Consider the following 26,494-nt stretch of genomic DNA (forward strand, 5'->3'; position numbering starts at 1 on the left):
ATTGTGGATTATCTGCCTTGATATTCTGGGTTATATGACTGTGTGGAAGGGCCTTTCGAAGATCAGGGTGGATCCGGTGCTTTAAAGCCGGAACGCAGTCAACCTAGTCAACTGGGAAAAACCCCTGGCCAATGCGCATGCGCGGAGGTTTTGCTAAGCGATTGCTCTTTCGAAAGCAAGAGACAGGGCCGACTGCCCTAGGTGATGTCGTCACTTCCGGCCGCGACCGCTCTGGATCCGGGGTTGCGCGGAGGCTCCGCCATAGGGATGACCTCCTGCAAGCAGTTCCGGCGCACTTCCGCACGGCCCCGCCTTCTCTCCCCTTTTTCGCCAGAGAGTGGGGAAGGCAGGAAGGCTGGAAAGGAGGCCGAGGGCTTGGGAACGCGCTGGGCCGGCCGTGTAAGTGAGGGGAGCCTCCGGGGAAGAAAGGGAGGGCGGGAGGGGAGCGCTCGAATGCCTGGCCCAGCGCCGGCGCTGCTGGGCCTGTTTCCAAGGGAACGGCCTCTGCTCCGAGGGCCTCTCAGAAGGTGGGGCTGAATGCTATAGAGCAGGCACCGTCAAATTTGGGCCTTCCCTCTAGGTGTTTTGGACTACAACTCCCGCCATCCCTAACAGCTTAAGAGGCTGAGGGGGAAAAGGAAGGGGACTGAGGCTGTTAGGGATGGTGGGAGTTGAAGTCCAAAACACCCGGAGGGCTGAAGTTTGCCCATGCCTGTTCCAGAAGCATTCTCTCCTCACGTTTTGCCCACGTCTATGGTAGGCATCCTCAGAGGTTGTGAGGTCTGTTGGAAACTAGGCAAGTGGGATTTATATATCTGTGGAATGCCCAGGGTGGGAGAAAGAACTCTTGTCTGCTTGAGGCAAGTTTGTATCTTGCAGTTGGCCACCTTGATTAATATTGAATACTCTTGCAGCTTCAAGCCTGGCTGCTTCCTGCCTGGGGGAATCTTTTGTTAGGAGGTGTTCGCTGGCCCTGATTATTTCATGTCTGGAATTCCTATGTTTTCTGAATGTTGTTTTTTATTTACTGGCCTGATTTTAGAGGGGTTTTTTTTTAAATACTGCTAGCCAGATTTTGTTCATTTTCGTGGATTTCTCCTTTCTGATGAAATTGTCCACATGCATGTGGATTTCAATGGCTTCCCTGTGTAGTCTGACATGGTGGTTGTTAGAGTGGTCCAGCTTTTTTGTGTTCTCAAATAATATACTGTTCCCATGTTGGCTCATCAAGTGTTCTACTATCAGGGCCAGCTAACACCTCCCAACAAAGGATTCCCCCAGGCAGGAAGCAGCCAGGCTTTGAAGCTGCAAGGGCATTCAGTGCTAATCAAGCTGGCCAATTGCAACATTCACACCTGCCTCAAGCAGACAAGAGTTCTTCCCACCTTGGACATTCCACAGATATATAAACCCCACTTTGCCTAGTTTCCAACAGACCTCACAATCTCTGAGGATGCCTGCCATAGATGTGGGTAAAACGTCAGGAGATAATGATTCTGGAACAAGGCCATACAGCCCAGAAGGCTCACAACGACTCAGTGATTTCGGCCATGAAAGCCCTCAACAACATATTGGTCCCCCAATTGTTTTAGACTTTGGCTTTGTGAATTCCTGATCATTGCTCAAAGCAATAGAGGCTTCTGGGACTTGAAAAACAAAATCCCCAAAGGAATAGAGTCTGCTTTATGGCTTAATTTACAAAATAATAACAATTTTATTTCTTATCTGCCTCTCCTCATGGCTTGAGGCAGGTTACAAAACAATTAAAATACATCAACACAGCAAAAACACAACAAATACACTAAAATGTACCTCCATAAAAGTTACATGCCAAAACATATCTGTTGGAAATAGCAACCTTCTTCAAGCCTCCACTAATAATTTGTTTTGTATATGATTCTGTTTGCTTACTGTATTGTATATGTATGTTCTGGTATGCAGCTTTCCCTTTACTCAATGTTTCTTGAAGTTATGGGAGGGGCTGCAGACCACATGATCAGATCTGGGACTGCTCAGATTTCAGACTCCGTTTTATAACACAGAGACACTAATAGATTTTGGACTGTTAAGAGCAAACTCATGTTGCTGTTGATTATAAGGTTGTGAGTAAGCCAGATATGTTACTTTTAATGAAGTCTACTTTATTTTTGTCTCTTGGGAGCATGATATAAAAACAAGATGTTTTATGGGAGAGTAGATGTTTTTAGGCACTGAAAAGAACACTTCTGAAGAACTGCTGTATTTTGTGCATTGGCATAATCTCTGTTCCTAACAGATCTGAGACAGCTAGGTTATCAGTCTAATACCTGAAAGCCAAATTGCCTTGTATAAGTACATGTGGTTATATACCACTAAAGAGAAGATTTTACTCAAATGAGTTTTTGGCTCTTCTCTGGAAGATCATACTTTTACAAAAGATTATGGTTTTCAAATAGTTGTGAATGCCATTTTTCTCCAAAAGGTTATGGAGATTCCAGTTGTCCAAAAGGTTATGATCTCTACAAGGTCATGCCTTTCCAAAAGTATCTCTATGGAATATGTATTAAAACGGGCAAAACAGAGATTAAACCAAGGACATGCATAAAAATTCATATATATGTTCAAAGACTGTCTGGGTAGGTCTGCTGGAAGAGACAGGTCTTTACTCGTGTCTTAAATTCCGAGAGCTGATTTAGCTGTCAGAGCTCTACTGGCAGATTGTTCCACAGCCTTGGGGTGGCTCATGAAAAGGTCCTCTGGATGGTGATTCTGGCTGGTTGGAGCTGGCGCTCCCCAGAAGACAAAAGTGTGTGGTACAGATTGTATGGGTGAAGGCGATCCTTTAGATAACTTGGACCCAAACCATGGACCTCATCACACTAGTGTTTGGATCTACTTTAAATCCACTTTAGGAAGGGTCTTCAAACATCTCAGGTGGGACAGGTTCTGGGCTTCACCAAACTACAAACCCCGGAATTCTGCAGGAGGCAAAAACCGGATTAAAGTGGATTCATGCTGTAGTGTGATGAGGCACTATGTAGGGCTTTAAAGGTCAAAACCATCACCTTGTATTTTGCCCGAAAACTAATTGGAGAAATGCCTCAGACACATGGCTCGATTTGGCTTCAGCTCCCAGAATCTCTGATCGTTGGCCCTAGTGACAGTGTGGACTCAGATAATCCAGTTCAAAGTATATATTGTGGGTTATTCTGCCTTGATATTCTGAGTTATATGGCTGTGTGGAAGGGCCCTAGGTTAGTCCATCCTTTATTCCAGATGTGCCAATTGGGTTGGGAAAATATCATCTCTTGGGTGGGTATGTTTTTGTGAAAGAGAATTTGTCCATCACTGTTAATGGGTAGCAGTAGGTGGTTTACACATTCTAAGATTGTTTTTTATTTTCTTAAACTAGAAAAAATGTGTGTTATGGAAATGCTTGGTTCTTATGGATATTGATGTTTAACATGGTTGGTGCAGGTGCCATACAGTGTCTGTGAATGACAGCTAGGGCCATTTAAAAAGATGATCAGTATTTATGTATTCTCACATACAGTAGAGTCTCACTTATCCAACACTCACTTATCCAACGTTCTGGATTATCCAATGCATTTTTGTAGTTAATGTTTTCAATATATCGTGATATTTTGGTGCTAAATTCGTAAACACAGTAATTACTACATAGCATTACTGCATATTGAACTACTTTTTCTGTCAAATTTGTTGTATAACATGATGTTTTGGTGCTTAATTTGTAAAATCATAACCTAATTTGATGTTTAATAGGCTTTTCCTTAATCTCTCCTTATTATCCAACATATTCACTTATCCAACGTTCTGCCGGCCCGTTTATGTTGGATAAGTGAGACTCTACTGTAATTAAAAGATGAGGCACCTATGATGGACGTGCAAGATACAACTTGCCTTGTTGGTAGTGAAGGCTCCTTTGAGGAACAATATTGTACTTCATTTAAAAATCTCAAATTGTATCAAATTGGCCTTTCTTGGGAAAAGAAAGCTACTTTCTTGCAAAAATCCTTATTGGGAGAGAAAGCTATGTACTTTTTTTTCTCTGTGAAAAAGTGGTGGTGCTGGTGCTGGGGACTTCACTCCCTCTTCATTTCAGTTCTTTCTGGGGAGAGGCAACAAGAGATTGTTTCTCCAAATTGATCTTTCTGGGAAAGGGTGGGGCATGCATATAACAAACAGGAGAGGAAAATAAGTTTCTCTCTTCTGAATTGGAAGAAAGTGCCAGACATGCATTCTTGCTGTTTTCTGCAAAAAGTAGGCAGAAGAAGTTTCGTTTCTCTTCTTGCATGAAACCATGGTAAGGCATGGCTGTCATTTATGAAAGCAGAAATTCCTCCCCTTTTCCCAGTTTTTTTCCCCTTATGAGGTAATTTCAGTAAACAATACACAGCTGACCTAACACTTCTGGAGCTCATAGAAGCAACACTATATCCACTTTTCTTCAGGAAAGAGGAGAAGGAACGCTGTGGGTTTTGTCCTTATGTAATTCCCCACTTCTGCAAAAATCTTCAGAAGAGAAAGAGGCAACCCTTTTAAATAGAGTGCATGTTGGAGATAAATAATGGCTTCTTCCAATGGCTGTTTATAGAGTCAGCAGCAGTAATGCTGTATTGGTCTTTTTTGAAAAACAACTATGTTCAGAAGAGAAAACACCATATCTCTTCAGAAAACACAGAGACAGCAGTAGTAGTGGGTTTGCATCTTTCCTCTACATCAGGAAATCGACAGCAGCGTAAGAAATGTATTGGACATAAAAAGGACTAGAAAGAATATAAGAAGAATTGTATCTGATCATATTATAGCCCTATATAGTTCAGCATCTAGTATTCCATATTGGCCAGTTGTATATTTTTAAAAACCTACAAGCAGAACATGATGGGTGTACGTAACTTCCAGTATCATGGCCAATATATTACTCAAACCATTGCAGGAAGCTGACAGCCAGAGAAAGCTACTATCCTTAAGACTATCCATTTGTGGCTTTATGCTCCATAAATGTCCTTATCCCTCTTGACTATTTTTTCTGAACTTAAAATGTCTCTCTGGTGCCGTCATCAAATTGTTGTTATTTTCCAACTATACAACATTTATGTTGAGAAATTGAATTGTAGGTTTAGCATCTGAAATACCCCAAAATCATTTCCATGGGTGGCTGAGATAATGACACATTTGCTTTTTAATGCTTCAGTAAACACAACCTTTATTTCATGCACAAAATTATTTTGAAATATTTTATAAAATCACTTTCTGGCTATGTGTATAAGGTGTATATAAAACATGAGTTTTGTGTTTAGATCTCCACGGTATGTCATGTATGTATATGCAAATACAGTTATTCCAAAATAAAATTCAAAATCAAAACACTTCTGGACCCAAACATTTCAGTTAAGAGATACCCAACTTATACTATGTACAGGTCTGGTTGAAAAGTGTCCTGATACTATAGATTTATATTAAAATATTAACCATATTGGCAGTTCAATGTATAATGATTATAGCACAAATTAGGCTGGTTTGTTGGCCTAATGTCTGTCCTCTGCCAACTGGTAGAACACATGATTAAAGCTAGATACAGTCTCAAGCTTTTTGGAGCATCAACAAGAATGTGAGTGAGGCTGATCTGAAAGCCCTTTGTTAAAGTTAACCTTGAAAAGCTACTGAGCAAACTTGACAACTGTAAAAAAAAACTACTTAAAGAATCAGTAGTTAAACACCAAGGAAAGAGATGAATAAACTGGAACTTCTCACAGTAAAGCAGTAGTTCCCAACCTTTGGTCCTCCAGGTGTTTTGGACTTCAATGCCCAGAAATCCCAGTCATCTTACCAGCTGTTAGGAATTGTGGGAGCTGAAGTCCAAAACACCTGGAGGACCAAGGGTTGGGAATCATTGCAATAAAGGGAGCTAGACAGGAAGGTTTGGAAAGATTTATACTGAAAGATTTATGGGATTTTTTGGAACAGTTTCAAGCTGTGATGCCTGAATCTGTAGTTTCAGGATCTGTTGATATGGAGGGTAGACTGTATATACAGAGAAATGATATTCAGAGAATGCTTCTGATTTGCCTGAAATTAAAATTATATTACTGTACTGTTTTGTGGTATCAATTTTCATAAGTAAGCAGTATGAGTGGATTTTTTTTTAGTTGCCCAATTTCAGGATTTCTAAAATATTTTCTGTAGGTAGAAGAATACATGTTTACATTCGGCATAGAAGAGCATGTTCCCAAATTCTTCCATCTTGGGGCGTCCACCCTTTCCTCTAGAACACCAGCAATACTTCATTAATCTTCCAGTGAACATACCTCCTGTTGTTGTTCACCAACAGTTCCATAGTCCAGTGTAAGTATGGTGGAACTTTAATATGAAGTTTGAATGATGTGTCCCATAAAGATTGAATGACTTGTGCTTTTGTGCTTGATACTAATATTACATGAACTGTTGTAGATAAGTAATTTAATTGTCAAATTGGCTTTTAGGAATTCTTTCTTTGTTTGTATAGTCTTCTATAATGTAATTGAAGAGAGATTTAAGACTCATTTGCTTAAAATGTGTGATTGTTCATATTTTGAAAAAAACTTCAATAATACTAGGAGTGATGATACCATAATTTAATCATCCTAGATCCCGGTTGACTCACAATCTTTCAAGCATCCCACCTGTTTCACCACCATCTTTTGCCTATAGAAATGGCAGCCCGGTGCATACATCAGCTGCACCTACATCATTCAGAGGCAGAAAGTAAGTGGTTTTTTATGTATAATATCTAAAATAAGTCTTGTTATGATACAGTTTTGAATTATGAGCTCATGACCTCCACAAAAATTGAAAACCATGAATAAAACCACTATTTTTTTTACTTGAGAACATTTCTCTCTTGGGACCTCCAACACAAGACAACTCTACAGTCACCTTCTGCTTGAATTTGATCATAGAATCACACTTGAGGACCTACGGATGCCTAGAAGAGTGTTCTCTCTAGGAATATCAATGCCCTGTAGTGCAACTTTGTGGTAGAAAATTGACCGTGGAGTCGCACTGCAGAATGTCGAGATTCCTCGGGAGAAAATATTAATCACATCAATGAATAATCAAATCTGCAAATATGAAGGGTCAACTATACAAATCTAATTGCTAAGTAGCACCTCATAGCTTTAAAAATGTAAATACCACATTGGATTTTTAAATGTAGGTTTTCTTCACTATAATTGATATTCATAGGTTAATATGACAAGGAAATTGTTCACTAAGTTTTAGGATTTTGTTTTTCTGCACAGTCAAATCTGGAGGTTTGGACTTCCAAATGATTTTTACTGCGTATAATTTGCTATTTATTCCATTTGAACCCAGCAGTTTTTGGGATTGCTGGGAGGACCAATCCATGATGCCTGGGTTTAGCCTCACTTGCCAAACCTAACCGACAGGAACCAGTTGCTATGGAATCCTGAGAATTATAGTTTTACAAGCTCCTTATCTTATTCTGCCAAGGGGTATTGGTGCCTCACCAAACTATAGTTCCCTTGATTCCATAGCATTGAACCATTGCATTTAAAGTCGTATTAAGCTGCATTCATTCTAGGGACTTCATCAGACAGAGCTGGGGGAAACGGGGTAAATCATATTCTTTGCGTGCAGCATTGTCCTTTTTGTGTAGGATTCTGTCTTTAAAGAAGACAGAGAATTTACTTAACTCCATCTCACAGGATCACCTCCCGCCTCGAAGCTCAACTGTCTGTAGAAGAGACAGAAGGCATCATTTTTAAGGCAGACACACCTTCTCTGGGCCCCTCTTCTTTCCCTCCAAATCTCCTTACTCTCAGTCGCAGAAGTCCGAAACCCACTAAGCACTAGAACTTACTGTAGTTGGTAAGAAAAAAAAGAGAAAATAAAGTTTAAAAACTAGCAGTAGCACAATTTCGAAAGCCAAGATTACTATTAAGGAGAAATGATAGGAAAAAACAAAGTGGTGATATTATGAACTTATGGTATTCCTAATGTTTCATTTATTTAAAAGAAATTACCATGCCAGACTCATGAAGCAGGATTTTGGGAGAGAAATGTCAGTACTTAATGGGAGATTTCCCATAGGAATGTCACTGAAGTGATTCAACATGGGCAAATTTGACAGATCCCATCCCATGTGTTTCCCCCCATTTTCTCCCGTTTCCACACAAATCATAAGCTCAGAAAATGATTTATCCCTCCTCCCACCGTCCCCAGTTTCTAAACGCTTCTAAAACAGTTCCCTGAGAAAGCATCACGGACAAGAGGCGGAAGTCTGTGTTGTTTGATGGGCTCTATGATGCTTCATGAGGGAAACTGTTTAGAAACAGGATGGGGAGATTGCATGTGATGAAGTCCTCCTAGGTCAGGCCTTTTCAACTTGTGGCACACTAGAATTCTTGACCATTGAACAAGCTGGCTAGGGCTTCTAGGAGCTGGAGGCATGAACACCTGGAAGGCTGTATGTTGAAGAGGTCTGGTCTAGATGCACCCATATTCTGTATCTCTTCTGTTACCATTAGGAGTTAGGTTGCCATAATGACCTCTCTGTGAACTCTAGCAGTCTTATTGCTACAGGAAGTTGGCTGATTTCTGAAATTGTGATAGGACTTTTTGCCAGTATTCCCAGAGTTGAAAGTAAATTGACAACGTAAATTTTGCACAGGTGAAATTCTGTTCATTATACATGATTCAGTTCTGAAAGAAATGAATTCATGTTTTTGAAGGTTGTTAAAAACATTTTGAAGTACAGGTTGACTACAACTGCATTACTCTTTAAATATTGCCAAATGAAATAGAGCGGGTTTTTTGCCCAGATGAAATATTTTATTGTCTGTACAGTCTAAACCTACACAGACAGATTCTACATTTTGAATGGCTATTGTGGTAAGTTTTTCAGTCTCTTCCCTTATCATTGGGTATACATTGCTCACAACTTCTCACTGCAGCACTCTTTTGATGATATATTGCTACTCTTTTAAACAGAGAGTACAGAAAAAAAGTTGATTTACTCTGCATGAGAAGGGCATTTCACTTTTAAAAAATTACTACACAATCCTGCTGAAATAGTCACAGTGCTCAAATGGCATTTTTAGGGGTGTTTTCAATCAGCACGTGTTTTCCCTTGCTTTTAATAACTGGCTTTTCTTTTATATTCTTTAGGAGGCTGAAAGAACAAAATGTTTCTTATGAAGCCAAACGCCAGCGATTTCATTCACCTCACCATGAATTAACTTCAGCTAACCAAGTAGTGCCTTTGCCAGAAGATCATAGGCGGTCATTCCCTGGATCTATTTCTTCGCCATTATTTCAAGCACACTACATTTCTGACTTGACAGGATGTGTGCCACCCTTACAAGAAGCTTCCTTTCCCGAACCCATAGAAACTGCACTCCCTGTGGCCAAAGATAAGGTAAGATTGATTAAAGACGCTGCTTTAGTTTTTTCTTGTAGCTCTGTTTTCTCTGTAAAGCAGCAATTCCCAAGCTGGGTGTTAGATTTAATAGTGTAGCTGAAGTCTGCCAAGAAAAATTGAGCAAATATTATAGAGCAGCCACCATACTAAGGATCTATGCTTTATTGGAATTTTCTTGCATCTGGCAGTATAAGAACAGTTGCATCATTTTGAGTTGGGAAGAATTAAACAGCAACAAAATACTGCTGTGTTAGAAAGATATAAGGGACATCTCTGACCCATCATTGCCTATACTGCAGTAAAGTCATTAATTGTAGGGGGAATTTGTTTTAATTTTAGGCTTCCTTTCTTTGAAAGTGGTACCTATGGTGGCTTAAAGGTAAAACAATAGAATTTTTAAAGAATAATTAAAAACCATATAAATTATTTTCAAAATATACAAGAAGTAAAAACATAAGAAACAGAGCTTGGAACTCAGTTTGTCTCCTGGGAGTAATTACATATTAAAAACCTATATGAGTAGAAATGTCTTTGTCTGCCAGCGATAATAAAAAAAATGCCAGGCTAGCTTCTTTAGGAAGGGACATCCAGAGGGAGAGAGCAGTGAGCTGTGAAGGTGGCACGACTGAAAGAAAGCCTTCCCTTGTGGATCTGGGCATCCAGTCTCAGAGATGGTGTAGCTTCATTAACTAGTAGAAGAAGGAATATTTTATTGTTCAGATGCTTATTTGCGCTAGTCACAGTGGTCCTCCTTTTGTTCCTCAAGGTATTGAGGTGATGTGTTGTTGTTTTCTTAATTTGCTGTAACTAGTTTTATTTTATGTTTATTTAATTACTTTTTAGCTTTTGTATGTTGTTAATTTTTAACTGCAGTATGCTTATTTAAACTGGTGTAAGGTGGGAAAAAAGCAGGAGATGAATAATATTAGTAACAGGAATTAGGTGGATGGCGGTGTCACTGACAATCAGTTTTTATAGCATTTAGGTGTTTATTTAAAATTTAAAAACTAGAAAGAGGTATGTTGCCCACTTAGAGAAAAGGGCAACTAAAGAGTTATTTTTTTAAAAAAGGTATAAGCATGAAGATAAGTAACTGGGACTTTTTGAGGGGAAGACTGAGTCTTATTAGTATCCCTAATTATTTTTAAAACATAACTTTCCAAGCTCAGCACGCATGTCAGGGTTTATATCAGAAATAATTTGCGAATAATTCACTGAAGTCCTGTCTTTCAAGTTACATGTTTTAAAGCAGAATCTCCCCAGTGTGGACTATACAATGGCAACAGTAGTGATGCTATGCATGCACCAGTTTTTTCAGCAACATTTTTTTGTGATTGTGGCCAAAACCAATTTTCACATGGAATCAAATATTGCTTTTTGTAGTTTTATTATTTTCAAGGCTAAATCCCTTTGTTTCGATAACTGATCTTTAAAAGAGAAAAATTGAGGAAGGTAGGCTAACCTGTCTAGCCATGCACTGGCTACATTGTTTTATTTGCAGTAAGTTCTTGAACCAATCCGACAGATGACCTTAGAGAAAGCAACTGTCTGGAAAGTCTGCATATGCACACACTGCACTGCATTTATTTATTTATTTACTACATTTATATCCTGTCCTTCCTCACCCCGAAGGGGACTTAGAGTGGCTTACAAATAATATTTACATACAGTGTATTATATCAATAGCATACATTTAGAAAATATATTTATTTTATATTTCACCTTTCTCCCAATATGGGACCTAAGTTGGCTTAGAATGGCCTGGATTCTGTTGTTAATCCTGATTAGAGTTAAATCATTGAATTTATCTTTGTGTTGATTGTTGAATCAGCATTAATTCAGTGGGCTGTTCTAGTCGAGGCAGCCAACAAACTCCTATTCTTTATAACAGTTTTAACAGATTGTATGGATAGCTATATAGTAAATGTAGCTATATGTTTTGTATATGTAAAGTTAAGTCAACAGGTACTGGAATTATTTCAAGCATGCCAACAACAAGTCTATGATTTGAACAGAAAAGAGCTTTGCCGGACACAACTCCAAAGGGAAATTCAACAGATCTTTCCAAGTATGTTGAGATTTTTAAAAATTATACATTAAATTAATCATTTCTTCTAAAGACATGGACAGATTCTATTACATATACTCTATTGTGTATTTCTTGCCCTGCAGATAGTAGACTATTTTTGGTTGGATCCTCACTAAATGGCTTTGGTACTCGTAGCAGTGATGGTGACTTGTGCCTGGTGGTTAAAGAGGAACCAGTAAGTACAAAACGAAAGCTTGTCCACATAATCAATATGATATATAACTGATTAATTCTCAACTTCTGTCTTCCTTTTGGGAGAGAGTGCGTTTAGAAGGAGCACAACTTTATAGGATGGGGAATCAATGTTAGAAATCTTTAACAAATTTAACAATAACGATTTTGTTACCCATGCTTGTGTTATTGCTTTACTGAAAAGAGAATAAATAAAGCAAAACCTAATTAAATTCTTAAAGGATTAACTTTTAATCATGTCCTGCATTATGATGTTGACCCAGTTTATATTATGCATGATCAAAGGTTATTTTCATACAGTTACATAGTGGTCTTTTCTACATGGTGGACCATGAAGCCCATAAGATGAGGCTCATGGCTTACTTCAGCAATCCACCTGTTTTCTTCTCAGTACCTAGGAAGCATTCTTCCACCTGTAGCTCACACCTGGAACATTTCAAAAGTTGACAAGTTATACATCCTGGGGAAATGACTGCCTGCTGTGTTTCTATGTATTTGTTTAAAGAAGAGGGGAGAGACAATTAGGGATAGATAAAATGTTTCTTTAAAATGCCATCTCTTCACAGAAGGGGAAAAGATTACAGTGTCATCTGAATGGGTATTGTCATTCTAGTTAAAAGTAGTGGCATCCTATGTTATGTATGGCATTAGTTTTAATCACTTAAAAAGCATGCCCAGCTTTCATTCACAGCACTTGAAAAAGCTCTAATGGATTACAGTACAGGCAGTCCCCAAGTTACAAATAAGATAGGTTTTGTAGGTAAGTCGGAACAGGTACATTTTTAAAGTGTAACTCCAGCCAGTCTATATATATATGTTTGTGTGTGTGTGTATGCATGTGTATATATACAGGGTGTTTGAAAAATTTAAATTAAATTGTGAATAGGGAGTTCTTTTTCAAACACTCTGTATATATAGGCCAGAGTTACACTTTAAATGTACCTGTTCCAATGTATCAAAATAATTCAAAGGGGTGCTATTATTGTTCTTGTGTTTTCCCAAAATATGAATATTGAAGTGAGCCAGCGTGGTGTAATGGTTTGAGTATTGGATTATGCTGCTGGGAGGACCAGGGTTCGAATCCCCATTTGGCCATAGAAACTCACTAGGATACCTTGGACAAGTTACAATCTTGGTCTCAGAGGAAATGATAAGCCAACACCCCCTGTGAACAAATCTTGCCAAGGAAACCTCATGATAGATTTATCTTAGGGTTAGGAACAAGTTGAAAGAATGCAACAAAACAATGGATGTTGAATATAAATATTGCAGAGTTGTTATGTAACATGAAATACTTGGGTTATGGTAAAGGTGAAAGTAAAGAAGACTTGAACTGTTTCGTTCTCTCCCACTTGATGTAATTACTATCACATGAGGGGGAGAGATATGATCATTGAGTATTCTACATTTCACAAAAATCCTCATTGAACAGAAAGGGGTCTGTCTGTCCATGTGTAGAAATGCAGTTCAGAGTCCAAGAGCATTAACAGCAATGGATGAAGCTAGTGATCTTATCTCCACTGTCTGATCCCACCACTGTAATTGTGCTGAATAAAAAACAACTGAATAGGATTTGATTCCTGTTCATTTGCTCTTTACTTATGAGATTACACATTTATTTTCTTAGGCTTTTCCAAGTGAAGTAAAATATTAACTCATTTTCCATTCACATCCCGAGTATTAATGGCTTCAATTTATTTCAGATTAATCAGAAGACTGAAGCAAGATACATACTTGGTTTACTCCAAAAACATTTCTGTAGGAAACTTTGTAAGTTCTAGAAGACATTTCTACAGTATTTATTAACAATTTAGAAATGCTTGCAACAAAACACTAAGCTTAATAATTAGGACTGCATGTATGCTTTTTTAGATGGGTGAGCTGGACTGGGTTTTGAGCTTCAAGTGCTGAGGTGTTAAATGGCATGCTTTTTATTTTCATTAAAGAGTTCTGTCTCTGTATCTTTCCATGATTTATTAGTAATCTTTACTGGAAGCACTATCAATCTCTTTCCCCCTCTTTTCTCAATTTCTCCCTCTTACATGCTCAAGACCCAACTGCTATATTAAAGATCAAGCATTGCCATTTGATGTTGTAATGCTGATTAGTTTTGCTACACAAATGCCAGATTTCATCGCATAATTGTTGCTCCCACATATAAGTTTCCCCCATTTTTGGGGTCCCAAAATGGGGATTTATGCTTTCATCACATAATAGTAATGCTGGCAGCTGAGGGGGGCCCTGTGAGCCTTGCCCATTTTCACTACATAATAGTCACACCCCTTTAAAGGGTGGAAAAAATTATGATTATTGTGTGGTCAAATGCAGTATTCTGTTGCAATAAATGGAAGAGGCCTTTCCCCTCCTCACTGTGAGAATACAGTGCTTTCTTTCCTGCTTATGCCTACTAATCTCCAGGATAGTATCCGGGGACTGGCTTATTTTCCTGTTGCAAACATTTACCGAGGGAATTAGGACTGTTACAGGAATATGTTACCTATGACATTATTGATCCCAATTGGAAGCTGCTGTGATTTTACTGATTGCTATTTTAATGTACATTTTATTTTTTGTGTAATAATGGGTTTTTAAATTGTTGTGTATTGTATGTCTGTATCTTTGTTGTAAACCGCACTGAGTCCCTTCTGGGAGATAGGACGGTATATAAATAAAGTTTTATTTATTTATTTATTTATTTATTATTTTAAAAGTGAAAAATGAACTAGCTGCATGCAAAAGATTTGGTGTAAAGAGCTATCTTGGAGAGAAAAAAGGAAGACTCAATGCTATTCCAGGACTGTCTTGTAGTAAATCTAAAGGCTTCCAGTACTGACATGGAAGAGAGCAGTGGCCAAAATGAAGGGAAAGAAATCAGCTGTCTCCTGTAACTATTACAGATCTGTAACTTCATCTTTTTTCATCTGTGGTACAATAACAAGAACTCTTATAACTCCCTTTAAATATTATTTCAGACAAAGATATATCTTTAAAATCAATAAGGTCATCAAGTTAATGGGGTTAATGCATCCGGCCTGAGCCACATATACTGACTACAATCAGTATGTTTTGATTTATCCTAGTGAAAGTATTAAATACAGTTATGCATAGCTGGATCCAGTGTAGTATATAGAACAGAGTCCTTTTTATCTCCTATCCTTGGCCCATGACTCATGCAGGTAATCAGCTGATGGGTGGCAAGTGTCACATCAACCACATACCAGAAATTTGTGGTGTAGAGACCCCCCACATGATAGAACCAACCCCCATGACAATCTGCTTTGCATGCGATATGGTTTCATGTGGTCTCATCTGAATATAGCAGATTCTGATTTCTGATTTCAGAAGCTGAGTTGGGGATGCTTTGTATTTGGATGGGAGGCCATCACGGATCACAAGAAAGGGCTGGGGGAAAACAGCCTAAAACTCTGGAGAATCACTGCTAGTCAGAGCTGTTCATACTAGTCTAAATAGGCCGGTGGTTTAAGTCATGAGTTAGCTTTCTGTGCTCTTATTCAGAACCGTCACTCCAAGGAAAACTTTGTAGCATAAAGAAAGGTTTTATTAAAGTAAAATTTGGGTTGTGATTACAGATATCATATGAAACCTGATAATTTTCTAGATGCTAGCATTCATCTGTGATGGTTCTATTATTTCAGCACCAATTGCAACCTGTCTTAATCTTGGGAATTATTTAGATCCTGCTGACAGAAAAAATAACGCAATAACTAAATAGAAATGACTTCTTGAAATGTGCTTATGTTCTAGTGTACTTATACAAGCAGTCCCCAAGTTACAAATAAGGTCTGTTCTTAAACAGAATATGTTTGTAAGTCAAAACAGGTATATTTTTAAGTGCAACTCCAGCCAAATATAAATAAATATAAGCTTTGGATAGCATAGGAAAGGGTTAACACCTCTGTAGTTTTTGTTTTACTGTCTGTGCTCCTGTTCAAAAGATTTCACCTCACTTTCTGTCCCTGTGATAATTGGGTTTTGAAAAATTTGGCTTGTTTTGGAAACAAGGATTGGTGAGAAATCTTCAATGGCGACACCTTTCACCCATTATAACTTTGAGGAGTGAGTTTTCCTTTCTAAGGGTAGATTTCTTTCACTTCCTTTTGTCTAACCCCCATTTTTAACTATGAGTTGTTTGTAAATTGGATGTTTGTAACTCGGGAACTACCTGTAAAATTATTTGCTTGCTTCACAAAGACAGCTGTGTAACTATATTGGAATTTTCTTAATGTTTCTGCTTACTGCACATTATTTTATTTGTAGATATCAGTAGACTTTTCTTTTTTCTTTATTCAGCAAATTTCATTGAGAGACCTCAGTTAATCCGAGCAAAAGTGCCAATAGTGAAGTTCAGGGACAAAGTCAGGTAAGCCATTGTTATTATCATTAATTCTTAGGTTCTGACAACAGTTCAAGCATATGATATGAAAACATGCCTACAGATTTTCAGTTTAGTATTGATCGGCCTGTTTGGTAAAGTAAATGGGAAATGATTCAAATGCATACCACCGTTCCCTCAGTTTCAGATTAACTTAAGATATGCATTATTTCTGGTATTTTGATGTCAGCTAGTTTTTATCTATAGACATACTGCGTTTTAAAATTGAACAGTTTTATTTTATATTATGTGTGTTGGTTATAGTTGTCATTATAATTTTGTTGTTATTGTTTTATTCTTATGTACCATTTTTATATTATATGTGGCACCCTGGAGTGCCTTTGTAAACCGTTCCGAGTCCCTTCGGGGAAATGGTGGCAGGATATAAATAAAGATGATTTATTATTATTATTATTATTATTATTATTATTATTATTATTATTATTATTATTGGATTGCTATGAGTTTTCTGGGCTGTATGGCTATGTTCCAGAAGCATTATTTCCTGATGTTTCACCTGCATCTATGGCAGGCATCCTCAGAAGTTGTGAGGAATTTTGGAAACTATGCAAATGGGGTTTATATATCTGTGGAATGTTCAGGGTGGGAGAAAGAAATCTTTGTCTGTTTGAGGCAGGTGTGAATGTTTCAACTGGCCACCTTGATTAGCATTGAACAGATATATAAACCCTACTTACATAGTTTCCAACATACCTCACAACCTCTGAGGATGCCTGCCATATAGATACAGGTGAAACGTCTGGAGAAAATCCTTCTGGAACATGGCCATACAGCCCGGAAAACCCACAGCAACCCAGTGATTCCGCCCATGAAAATAACATTTCAGAGCTCTGCTCTCAATCTACATACAACTAAAAATGTACCAAATGTCTCCGATTCACTCTTTTATTGAGGAATGGTTGGGCATGTTGTTTTGCCTACAGAGAAGTCCAAATCCAAAGCTGACATCTCATCTTAGAAAGATCAGGTAGACAGCGATTTCATTATGGTCTACCTCGGAAAGCTGCTGTCAGTCAGCATAGACACTACAGATGTACTCATGCACATCATAACCTCTTGTGTTCCTGAGACAAATACTGCAAAAAAGTGAGAAAGCAGCGTGGTTTTCCAAAAGGGAGAGAGATGATGATACATTTGCAGCAACATTGATCTTTTAACATAACAGGCTAATTTTTGTAGAATTATTTTTGTTTAAAAGTTGTAACAGCAAGGTGTTGCTCTATTGTGTTTTTCTGTTCTGTTATGTCTTCCCCATTTTCTGCTGTCCCCTGTTGCAGTCCCTGATAACTCTTCTTCAACATTCTTATTTGATTTAATGGTGGTGATTAAATGCATTTTCCTGTTGTTGCCCAGGTTTTTGGCTAAGTATCAGCAGGAGAGTAAATTTATTTGATTATTTGCAGCATCTATGCTACTTAGGATTTCCTGATTATCTGAGTAAAGTGGAAGCAGACTTTATATCTTTATTGTTATCCATAACCTGTCGGAGACTTTGTTTTTCCTCTAAGATTAATCCCTTACACTTCCTTTAATTATATTAAGTTGTTCAGTTCTGCTTTAGAATTCACTAGAATCTATTTTCCCAGCACCTTGATCAATGATGTGTCTCCTTAAATATGTGGGTTGCTATGGAGCAAGCTGAAGGTCAGATTGTGAACAAAGCTTAATTGTTGCCTTTGTTCAACAATATATAAAACATATAAAACAGTGAATGCCCTGTAAGCAAAACCCAAGTCATTTTTACCACTAAATACTCACCGCTCAGCAGCACAATCAAAAATTCAAGATAGTGTCTGAAGAGTACCAGGTTCTGCCTGCATGTACCAATTTTGTTTATTTTTAACAGAATTTGAGCTTGATCACTCACTATCTGGAATTGTCCACACAGTGAGTGAGGTATGTTACTGGTATCATATTTTCTTCTATGGGTTGCACCTGTAACATGCTGAATGCTAGAAATGGTAGTACTGTATTTGGAAAACATCTGCCTGTTTTATGGCTTAACATATACTTGCAGGACTGTCATCATATGCTTGCGTTTTGTGATTAACCTGGAGTAAAATGTTTCCATGGCCGTTTTTCTTACAGCAAGTACATGGATTTTCTGGAATTGCAACTCTAGAAAATTATATGGGGGCATGCAGTCACAGTTGAGTGGGAGATGCTTTGTGTTGTTAAGAATACCAGTTTTTGTTCAGCAGCATTATTTCAGGTTATTGATGACAACATATTGCACAAGAAATTGTAGGACTGAAAGCCAGCTTTTAAGATTAGTGTCACTAAATAATGGAAAACGCTAGCTATGTTTTTGTTCGAATGTGCACACATATAAAACACAGAAGGCAGGCAGAACACACTTATATTTGAAAATCAAGACTTTCAGTAACTATTGTTTTAGTTACAACGTTATGTAATTTGAATTATTTGTAAAAATGCTTGTGTAAGTTTGATTTTTTCCCCTCCCAGCTGTGTGGAGTTTGACTTGAATGTAAACAATGTTGTTGGAATACGAAATACATTCCTTCTCAGAACCTATGCATACAGTAAGTATAGTCCATACATTTTACTGTGTGTGTTCAATTATCTTAGATGCTCTTAATATGTTTGCAAACTAAAAACTGTTCAGTATGTTAAGCATGAGTCCTTTCTTTGTGTGCCATTTTATTTCTCTACTACATCACAAGAAACATGCATAGGATCAGGCTACAAAAATAGTTTCTGCTTATTGGTTTTGTATATTGGTTAATAGTTTATTATGAATAACATTATATTACAAATAGAATTAAAACAATGAATTATGGAAAATATATTTGGGAAGGTAAGGGAGTGGGAAGCTCTACAATTCAGAGGTGAAATGTGCAATTTCCTATTGTGGGTTAAAACCAGTGCGTGGTGGCAGTGTGAATGATCTTGGGGTTAGAGGGAATTTTTATTGTTCCAAAGCAGGATATATCCTATAATGGTGAAGTAAAGAAATTTGATAGGAAGAAAATCAACTCATTCAAATTGTGGTGCTAGAGAACCGTTCTGTGGATACTGTGGCCTACTGAAAATACAAATACATGGGTTTTAGAGCAAATAAAGCCTGTACTTTTTTTAGTCAAGATGACTAAACTGAGACTGTCATACTTTGTCCATATCATGACTCACTAAAAAAGACAATAATGTTCATCAGGTAGGAGGCTTTATGAAAGAGGAAGACTGCATTCCAGATTGACAGATTCAATCAAGGAAGCAACAGCTCTGAGTCTGCAAGAGCTGGGCAGGATCATTGACTTGGAGGTCTCTCATTTATAGAGTTGCCATTAGTCAAATGCAACGATAGTATGTAGTTAAGAGCAGTTTTTGAGATTTAAAAAGAGAGAAAGAAAAGAAAGAACTTTACTCCGTAGGACATTCTGTAGTTTTGAATGAATTGTTGGAAGATAAGTTATCTGTCAGGCTTGGTTAGGTTAGATCTTAGTACAGGCAGAGCCCAAGTTTGGGTCTGTAGATTTGTTCTCAAGTTGAATTTGTATGTAAATTGGAACAGCAACATTTTTTAAGTGTAACTTCAGCCATCTATCTTTGGGTAGCACAGGGAAGGGTTTACACACTTGTGTTCATTTTGCCGTCTCTGCCCCTGTTCAGAAGATTTCACCTCACTTTCTGTCCCTGTGATTATTGGATTTTTAAAAAATTGGATTGTTTTGGAAACATGGATTGGTGAGAAATCTTCAGTGGCGACACCTTTCACCCATGATAACTGTCAAAAGTGAATTTCCCTTCCTAAGAGTAGATTTCTTTCACTTCCTATTGTCCAACCCCCATTCTTAACTATGAGTGGCCTGTAAGTTGGAAGTTTGTAACTCGGCGACTGTAATAGTGAAATAACACTTTCTGGTTTCTATTTTATTTGTCACATTATGTTTTCAGTATAATATAGCTCTAACAAAGATTAGTTACACAAGTTACATTATGATGATTTACATTATAATGGCAATAGCAAAATTAGATATTTACAGCAAAATGAAACCATGTGAAATGTTCAGGATGCCCTTCTTCTGAAAACTTCATTCTTTTATACAATCTTTGTTTTCTGGTTTTTTGCCTTGCGGTATTTTGTTGTATGTTCACAGGGAGCATAGTATTCACTGAGCTGGCTTGGAAGCTGGCACTTTGGCAATTGTTCAAAAAAAAAATTCAATGCTGTTATGGCTGCATGATGATACACAATTGAAAGATGGATAGTATCAGCACTGTTCATGACACTTTTACAGAAAAATGAATGCTGAATAGAACGCCTCTGCTCAAGTGTTCTTCTTACATCTCTGCATTTAAACAATTTCAAAGAAAGAGTTCAAGACCACAAAACAGAAGGAGGAAAATGACAAATATGAAACAGGAAATGACAAGTGTGAGAAAATTCTTAAACATAGTTTTTGAAAGTGTTAAAAAAAATTAGCAAAGGCCTTGTGGAATAGATGGGGCTTAGGCCCATTTTTGAAGTAAAGGGAGTTTTAATTATAAGAGCTAAGCAATGGACATATTTTTTTTAATGGAAGAGATGTTTTAGTAGCTGTGACTCCTTGAGTTGTTTTTTGGTTGGAAAGATTACACAGCCCAACCAAAATAAAAAAATCTTGGTGCCTTGGTTTTTAGGCCTGTTCCTGAGGTTATTTGGGGTGCTGATTCAGAAAATTGGATAAATTGCATCAGCTCCAGTTTTTTGATATGGTTACCATGATTTTCTATGAGTAAGCAGATGAAGACTGGTAGTTGATATATGTTCTGTATCTCAAAAACTAAAGCTAATGGGGGGAAACTGGTGCCATATTTTGAATCAGCAGGTCAGATATATCCAGAAACAGGTCTAACATTTGAGGCACCAAGATATGTGTTGGACAGGGTTGTAGATATAGATCTGTAATGTAATCTCTGCAGGAAGTTCTTATCAAAAAAGCGTCTGACTGCTCTTAATCTTGTTTACAGTTGAGAGTCGAGTGCGTCCTTTAGTCCTGGTTGTAAAGAAGTGGGCAAGCTTTCGTGGCATAAATGATGCCAGTCGAGGCACTTTAAGCAGCTATAGTCTTGTGTTGATGGTTTTGCACTATTTACAAAGTAAGTATACTTTTGGCTTGTAGAATGGCTTTTTCTTTCAATATAACTTGTATGAATTCCTTCCTAATAGAACCGCTCAGGGCATCTCTGGATGCTTTCTTTTAAGGTCTTGATTTTGCTGCTTCTCCTGAGTTTCTCATTCTCAGAATCTGTAAATAGGTTTACTTTTCTATTAGACTTGATTTCACGTTTGAGTTTTTTTTTCTTGCAACTCCTTTAGGGGAACTATTATGTTGTTTTTATTGGGAAAAATACTGTAGCATAATTATATTACATGCAATATTACTTACATGCAATATATATTGCAATATAGTCGTTTAATATAATATATTGTATGTATATATACTTGTAGACCGCCCTGAGTCCCCTTCAGAGTGAGAAGGGCAGGATATAAATGTCGCAAATAAATAAATAAATAAATGTTGAGTTTCTTACTATCTCTTAAATCCAGGTAGCAGCAAAAATCAAATATGCTATTCATCATAATGATCTTTTAACTAATTCTGTATTTTAAAATAATACCAAATTGTAAGAAAGAAACTGTTACTGGTTTTTTTCATAGTCATCTAATGCTTAGGCAACAGGTGAATTTCCAGCTTTATTCTCCTAAAAATGCCCTGTGACTGACAGCTGTTACATCTTTTAATGATTCTTTAATTCCTCCCAGTGAATTCCTAATTCAATAAAGGTTTGATCCCTGGTGCAAATCCTTAGATATTTCTGTTGCATCTATCATGTTCTCTCTCCCCCTCCCTTCTCCCCCCTTCCTCTCTCTCTTAATCTCATTCTTGACTGGTTTGAGCTTGTGTTCTTTAATTCTCTTTTTAAACCATCCATATAGCTCTTGAATACATTGAAGGGACAATGAGATAAAATTGTGATAAATATTACACATTTTTACAAATTGCAGGTTTTAGGAGGTTCTTTTCTTTGTAAAAAAAAAATAACTGGGCAGTTGGGAATCTTTCCATATTGTCATTTCACCTTGTTTCTTTTTACCTTGTTATTATGTAAGTTTCATTAAAAAATAGGATGTGCATTTTTAGAGTGTGACTAAGACCAAGTTTCACTGAAGTCTACAGCTAATTAAAAGGCCCTTGCAATGAAAAATATCCATGTGTCCCTATACAGACAATCATCTTTACTTCTATGTAATAGGAATATTACTGACTTTGGCTTAAATGAGTAACTTTCATATTCTAAAATGTTTAACCAAGTTTCACACAAAAATTATGAAGCTAATTTTGGTTAATTTAAAAGGCATAGAATATTGACATTTCGAATAAGCATTTTATCCTAGGCCCTCAGTTCACACCACTGGTGTAGCTGGTATGTTGTTTTCTGTGAAGTACATGAATCACAGCAACTTTAAACTTTTTTTTTATAGCCCTACCTGAACCTATCCTTCCATCCCTCCAAAAAAATTACCCAGTAAGTGCTTCTTATAAATTACTACATAATATGTTTCTTTAAAAACTGATTACCTACAATATGAATGTTGCTATTTAACTCTTAAATTTGGGTGATGGCACAATATGCCTGTGATTATGGTTGTTATAAGCTTATAGTGAATCGCTATTGTGTGCCTGTGTATTTAGAAAAGTCAGCTGCCAGTGGGCTCTTTTCTAGACTTCCTACAGCTAGATTTTTACAAACTAGTTCTCATCACATAAGGAAAAAGATTTGTTCTAGAATGTTTTTTTTTAAAAAAAAAAATTGGAATTGAAGAGACTTCTTCATCATCACTGCTGGGAATATCTTCTCAGATGCTACAGTGTCTGGGTTCACACAAGGTGTGTGTACCAAGGGTGGGGGGAAATTGAACTATGTAACAGTAAGATTATGAAGAGACAAAAAAGGATGGCAGTTCCAGAGAAAGGGCCTAATGTAGAAACAGCTTGTCACTTTTTATATTACTATATATACTTGTATAAAAGTAAAACATTTTTGAAAAAAATCTACCCAAAAAAACCCTGGGTTGGAGTCAACTTATCCATGGGTTAATGTAAGTACTGTCTTCTGCGGTGATACTTTAGACCTTTTTGAATGCTTGGATACAGTGGCTTCATTAGGGCTGTGTGGGAGGGGTGACACTGAAATGACTTCCACTGCTACAACCATCAGAATCCCTGTTCAGGACACCTGGTTTTACCCTTCATGGACCTCCCCTTATTCCACAATCCCTCCTTACACCTTCTCTTGAGCACAAAAGGATTAGTTTATTTGTGAGAAAGCAAATTGATGCTCACCCCCTTCTCCTTTGCCAAGGCTTCTATAAAAAGGAGCCATCCTCTCTTCTTAGTAGAGTGATTAAAGGTCTTTTTAAATGCTTGGTGAATGTCACCTAGTGACTGTTTTAGATATTTACTGTAGTCTATTGTGCAGTGTTTACAGTGGATTCTGTAGAAGATGCTTCAGCTTTACTTCATAAAAAGAAAAATCAACCTGTTTAGCAAGCCTTGCAAATGCTGATTTATTTTCAGTAAATGTTTCTTGTTTATATCTATTTTATATAGCTATATATCTGGGGTCATGTACATATTTCTCAGGCTGTAAGGGGTTGAGGATGCTGCATGAAGGAAAAGTGGATAGCCAGTTTTAATTGATCAATGGGATTAAGAAGAAATACATAATTGGATTGTGGCTATTGATTTTTAAAATAAAGGGAAGCTTAATATAACTTTTTCCATGGTGACTGAAAGATGAAAAGATGATCTGATGCTTTTCACAGCTTTCCTGCTCATATAGGTGTAGAGTAACATATGTATTCATTGCTCACCATATTGGTTGCCTGCTAGCTACTTAGTTGAGCAGAATCAGCTCTCCAGTTAAGCACCAACATTCTTTACATCTATTTCTCAACCTTAAATTGAAAAGCTGCTTTTTAAAATGCTGATTGTGCATCTAATCTTAATATCAGTAATTGCATATTCTGTCAGACTACAAGGAACAATGGAAAGGCCTCCTGACAATAATAACACCTATGAACACATAGATCTGACTGGAAATGGATGAACCTGTGTCTTAGTATAGTGTTCAAATAGCATTGTGAAGATTTTCTGGAGTTTAGTAAAATTGGTACTTTATTGTAGTTTCCTCTTCCATGCATGTCCACTGTAATGTTGTAATAGTTTGAACTTTGTATCACCTTTGAGTACTATTTATTAATATGACTAGATTATTTTACTTTCAGTTCAATACAGAACTTCACATATATGTGAACAGTAACTACTGAATGTTCTTATGTATAAAAAATTGACAAAAAATCAACCCAAAAACCTGGGCCGATTTATACATGGGTCAGTGCTGGAATAGGGACCCAGCAGGAAAGGAATGACAAGAGATAGATGTAAAAAGTGTTCCACCCCATTCTCCCTTCTTTTTCCAAACTAGAAAGAGAAAATTGGCACCCCTTCCTTACTTTTGGTCTGAGTGGCATTCAGCAGCAACGTGGGGGACCCTGAAGAATGTGCGGTACTTGCCATTTGAGTTGCTTAAGATGGTGTGGAATGGCAGTAACAATTTTTAATAGGGACTTACTGTAAAAGCCTGCCTGCCTCTGTTAAAATGCCACTGCAATGTCTGCAGAGAGGCTTATGCAGTAAGACCTAACTAAAATGGTTGCTGACATTCAGCTCCACTTCAAGCTTCCTAAATGGAGGACACATTCCCTCATGTTGTTGAATGCTGCTCAGGCAGAAAAAAATAGTGAGGAAAGAGGAAGGCCTGTAGGGATTTTCTGAATAATAAATATCAGCCCAGAAGGAAGAATAGAAAAACATACATAGTTTTTTGATGCACAGTTATTTCCATAGAGTTGTAACTCTTAACATTTTCTTCACCATCCCCAACATCTTAAGTATACGAGGGTTGAATGAAAAGTAATGCCTCCACCTTCGTAACTCCTCAACAGATGGCAGTACTGGTATGCGGCAGGTACTAGCTTGTTCAGTAAACTTTCTTCTACAGTTCCATTTGGCAGGAAACCTTAGCATTGAACGGTTGTGTTGTTAAAGTGCGAAGTATGGAACTCTGTGCAGACGATCGGTCAATGCGACTTCAGCAACATGCAGTCATTGAATTCTTGACAGCAGAAGGTGTCACCTTAAAGGAGATTCATCAGAGAATGCAAGCTGTTTATGGTGATTGTGTTGATGTGAGTACTGTGCATCATTGAGTGAGCAAGTTTAAAGATGTTGAGGTGGGAACATCTGACTTGCGTGACAAAGAGTTGGATGTCCTGTGACAGCAACCATTGAGTTTCACAAGCAAAAGATTGACAGCTTGATTTAGGACGATCGTCGTATCACTCAGAGAGAAATTTCAAGCATAATTGGCATTTCACAAGAACGTGTGTGGGTCACATTGCTTTGCTTGGGTATCGGAAGATCTGTGCACGATGGGTACTGTGAGATGCTGGTTGTGGAAACAGAGTGTCGACTTCTTCCATAATGGCTTCAGAAAACTTGTTCATCGTTGGCAGAAATGTATCCAATTATCTGGTGATTATGTGGAAAAGTGAATAGTGGTAGTGGAAAAGAGTACATTCTAAGGATTATTTCTGCATTTGATTTATTAAAATATTCCCATCCAAACCAAAGTAATGAAGGTGGAGTCATTACTTTTCATTCAACCCTCTTAGTATCTTGTGTTGCTATAGACTACAAATACTTAATTCTAGATTTTCACCCCCAAAGTGCATTAAATATTTAATGTTGCTAATCAAGATTCTCTGGATTTGGAGAAAAGGGAGAAATAAGTAAATGCACACACTTATATTATAATATTTTATTGGATTATTTCTGTTATCACCAAGATTCCTTCTCAATTCTCCATCTATGTCAGTGTATGACTGATAATTCCATTATTTCTTTCATTGTGCCAAGCTAAGCGTTTTGTGATGAGACATGTTACATTCTAGAACACATCAAGCATTTTGTTGTCCCCTCTCGTAACCTTTTCAGTCACGAATCATTATTGCTATGCACATTCCAACATACTAACTAGATAACTGACCCAAAAATTGCCAAGCCAAGTCTGCAGATCACTTATTGTGCGAAATGAGCCAGCCCCCTTATAATGCAACTGCCCCAACTCAATTGAAAATGGTTTCTGCCAGTTACAAAGGGTTTTACTCTGAAGTAAGTGCAAAGGGGATTGCACTGATTACTGTGGCATGAGCCACCTCCTCTCAGAGAACATTACACTTATATCTTGGATTGATGTCTGAAGTGGCAGAATGAGATAAAGTAGTGTTTTTGGGGAGAGAAAGGAAAAG

General features: G+C 37.5%; 1 protein-coding gene across 1 annotated transcript in view; it reads left to right on the plus strand.

Moving 5' to 3' along the window:
- Positions 1 to 231: 231 nt before the first annotated feature.
- tent2 (terminal nucleotidyltransferase 2) overlaps positions 232 to 26,494 on the plus strand; it is a 44,642-nt gene continuing 18,379 nt past the window's right edge. The window contains exons 1-11 of the mRNA XM_003216298.4: positions 232 to 399; positions 6,187 to 6,345; positions 6,628 to 6,744; positions 9,169 to 9,418; positions 11,375 to 11,489; positions 11,594 to 11,685; positions 13,406 to 13,472; positions 16,014 to 16,083; positions 18,583 to 18,659; positions 21,088 to 21,216; positions 22,604 to 22,647. Coding sequence (XP_003216346.1) covers positions 6,224 to 6,345; positions 6,628 to 6,744; positions 9,169 to 9,418; positions 11,375 to 11,489; positions 11,594 to 11,685; positions 13,406 to 13,472; positions 16,014 to 16,083; positions 18,583 to 18,659; positions 21,088 to 21,216; positions 22,604 to 22,647 — 1,083 coding nt within the window. The 5' untranslated portion in view covers positions 232 to 399; positions 6,187 to 6,223. The remainder of the gene's footprint in view (positions 400 to 6,186; positions 6,346 to 6,627; positions 6,745 to 9,168; positions 9,419 to 11,374; positions 11,490 to 11,593; positions 11,686 to 13,405; positions 13,473 to 16,013; positions 16,084 to 18,582; positions 18,660 to 21,087; positions 21,217 to 22,603; positions 22,648 to 26,494) is intronic.

This window comes from Anolis carolinensis, chromosome 2 (assembly GCF_035594765.1).
Source record: "Anolis carolinensis isolate JA03-04 chromosome 2, rAnoCar3.1.pri, whole genome shotgun sequence".
NCBI lineage: Eukaryota > Metazoa > Chordata > Lepidosauria > Squamata > Dactyloidae > Anolis > Anolis carolinensis.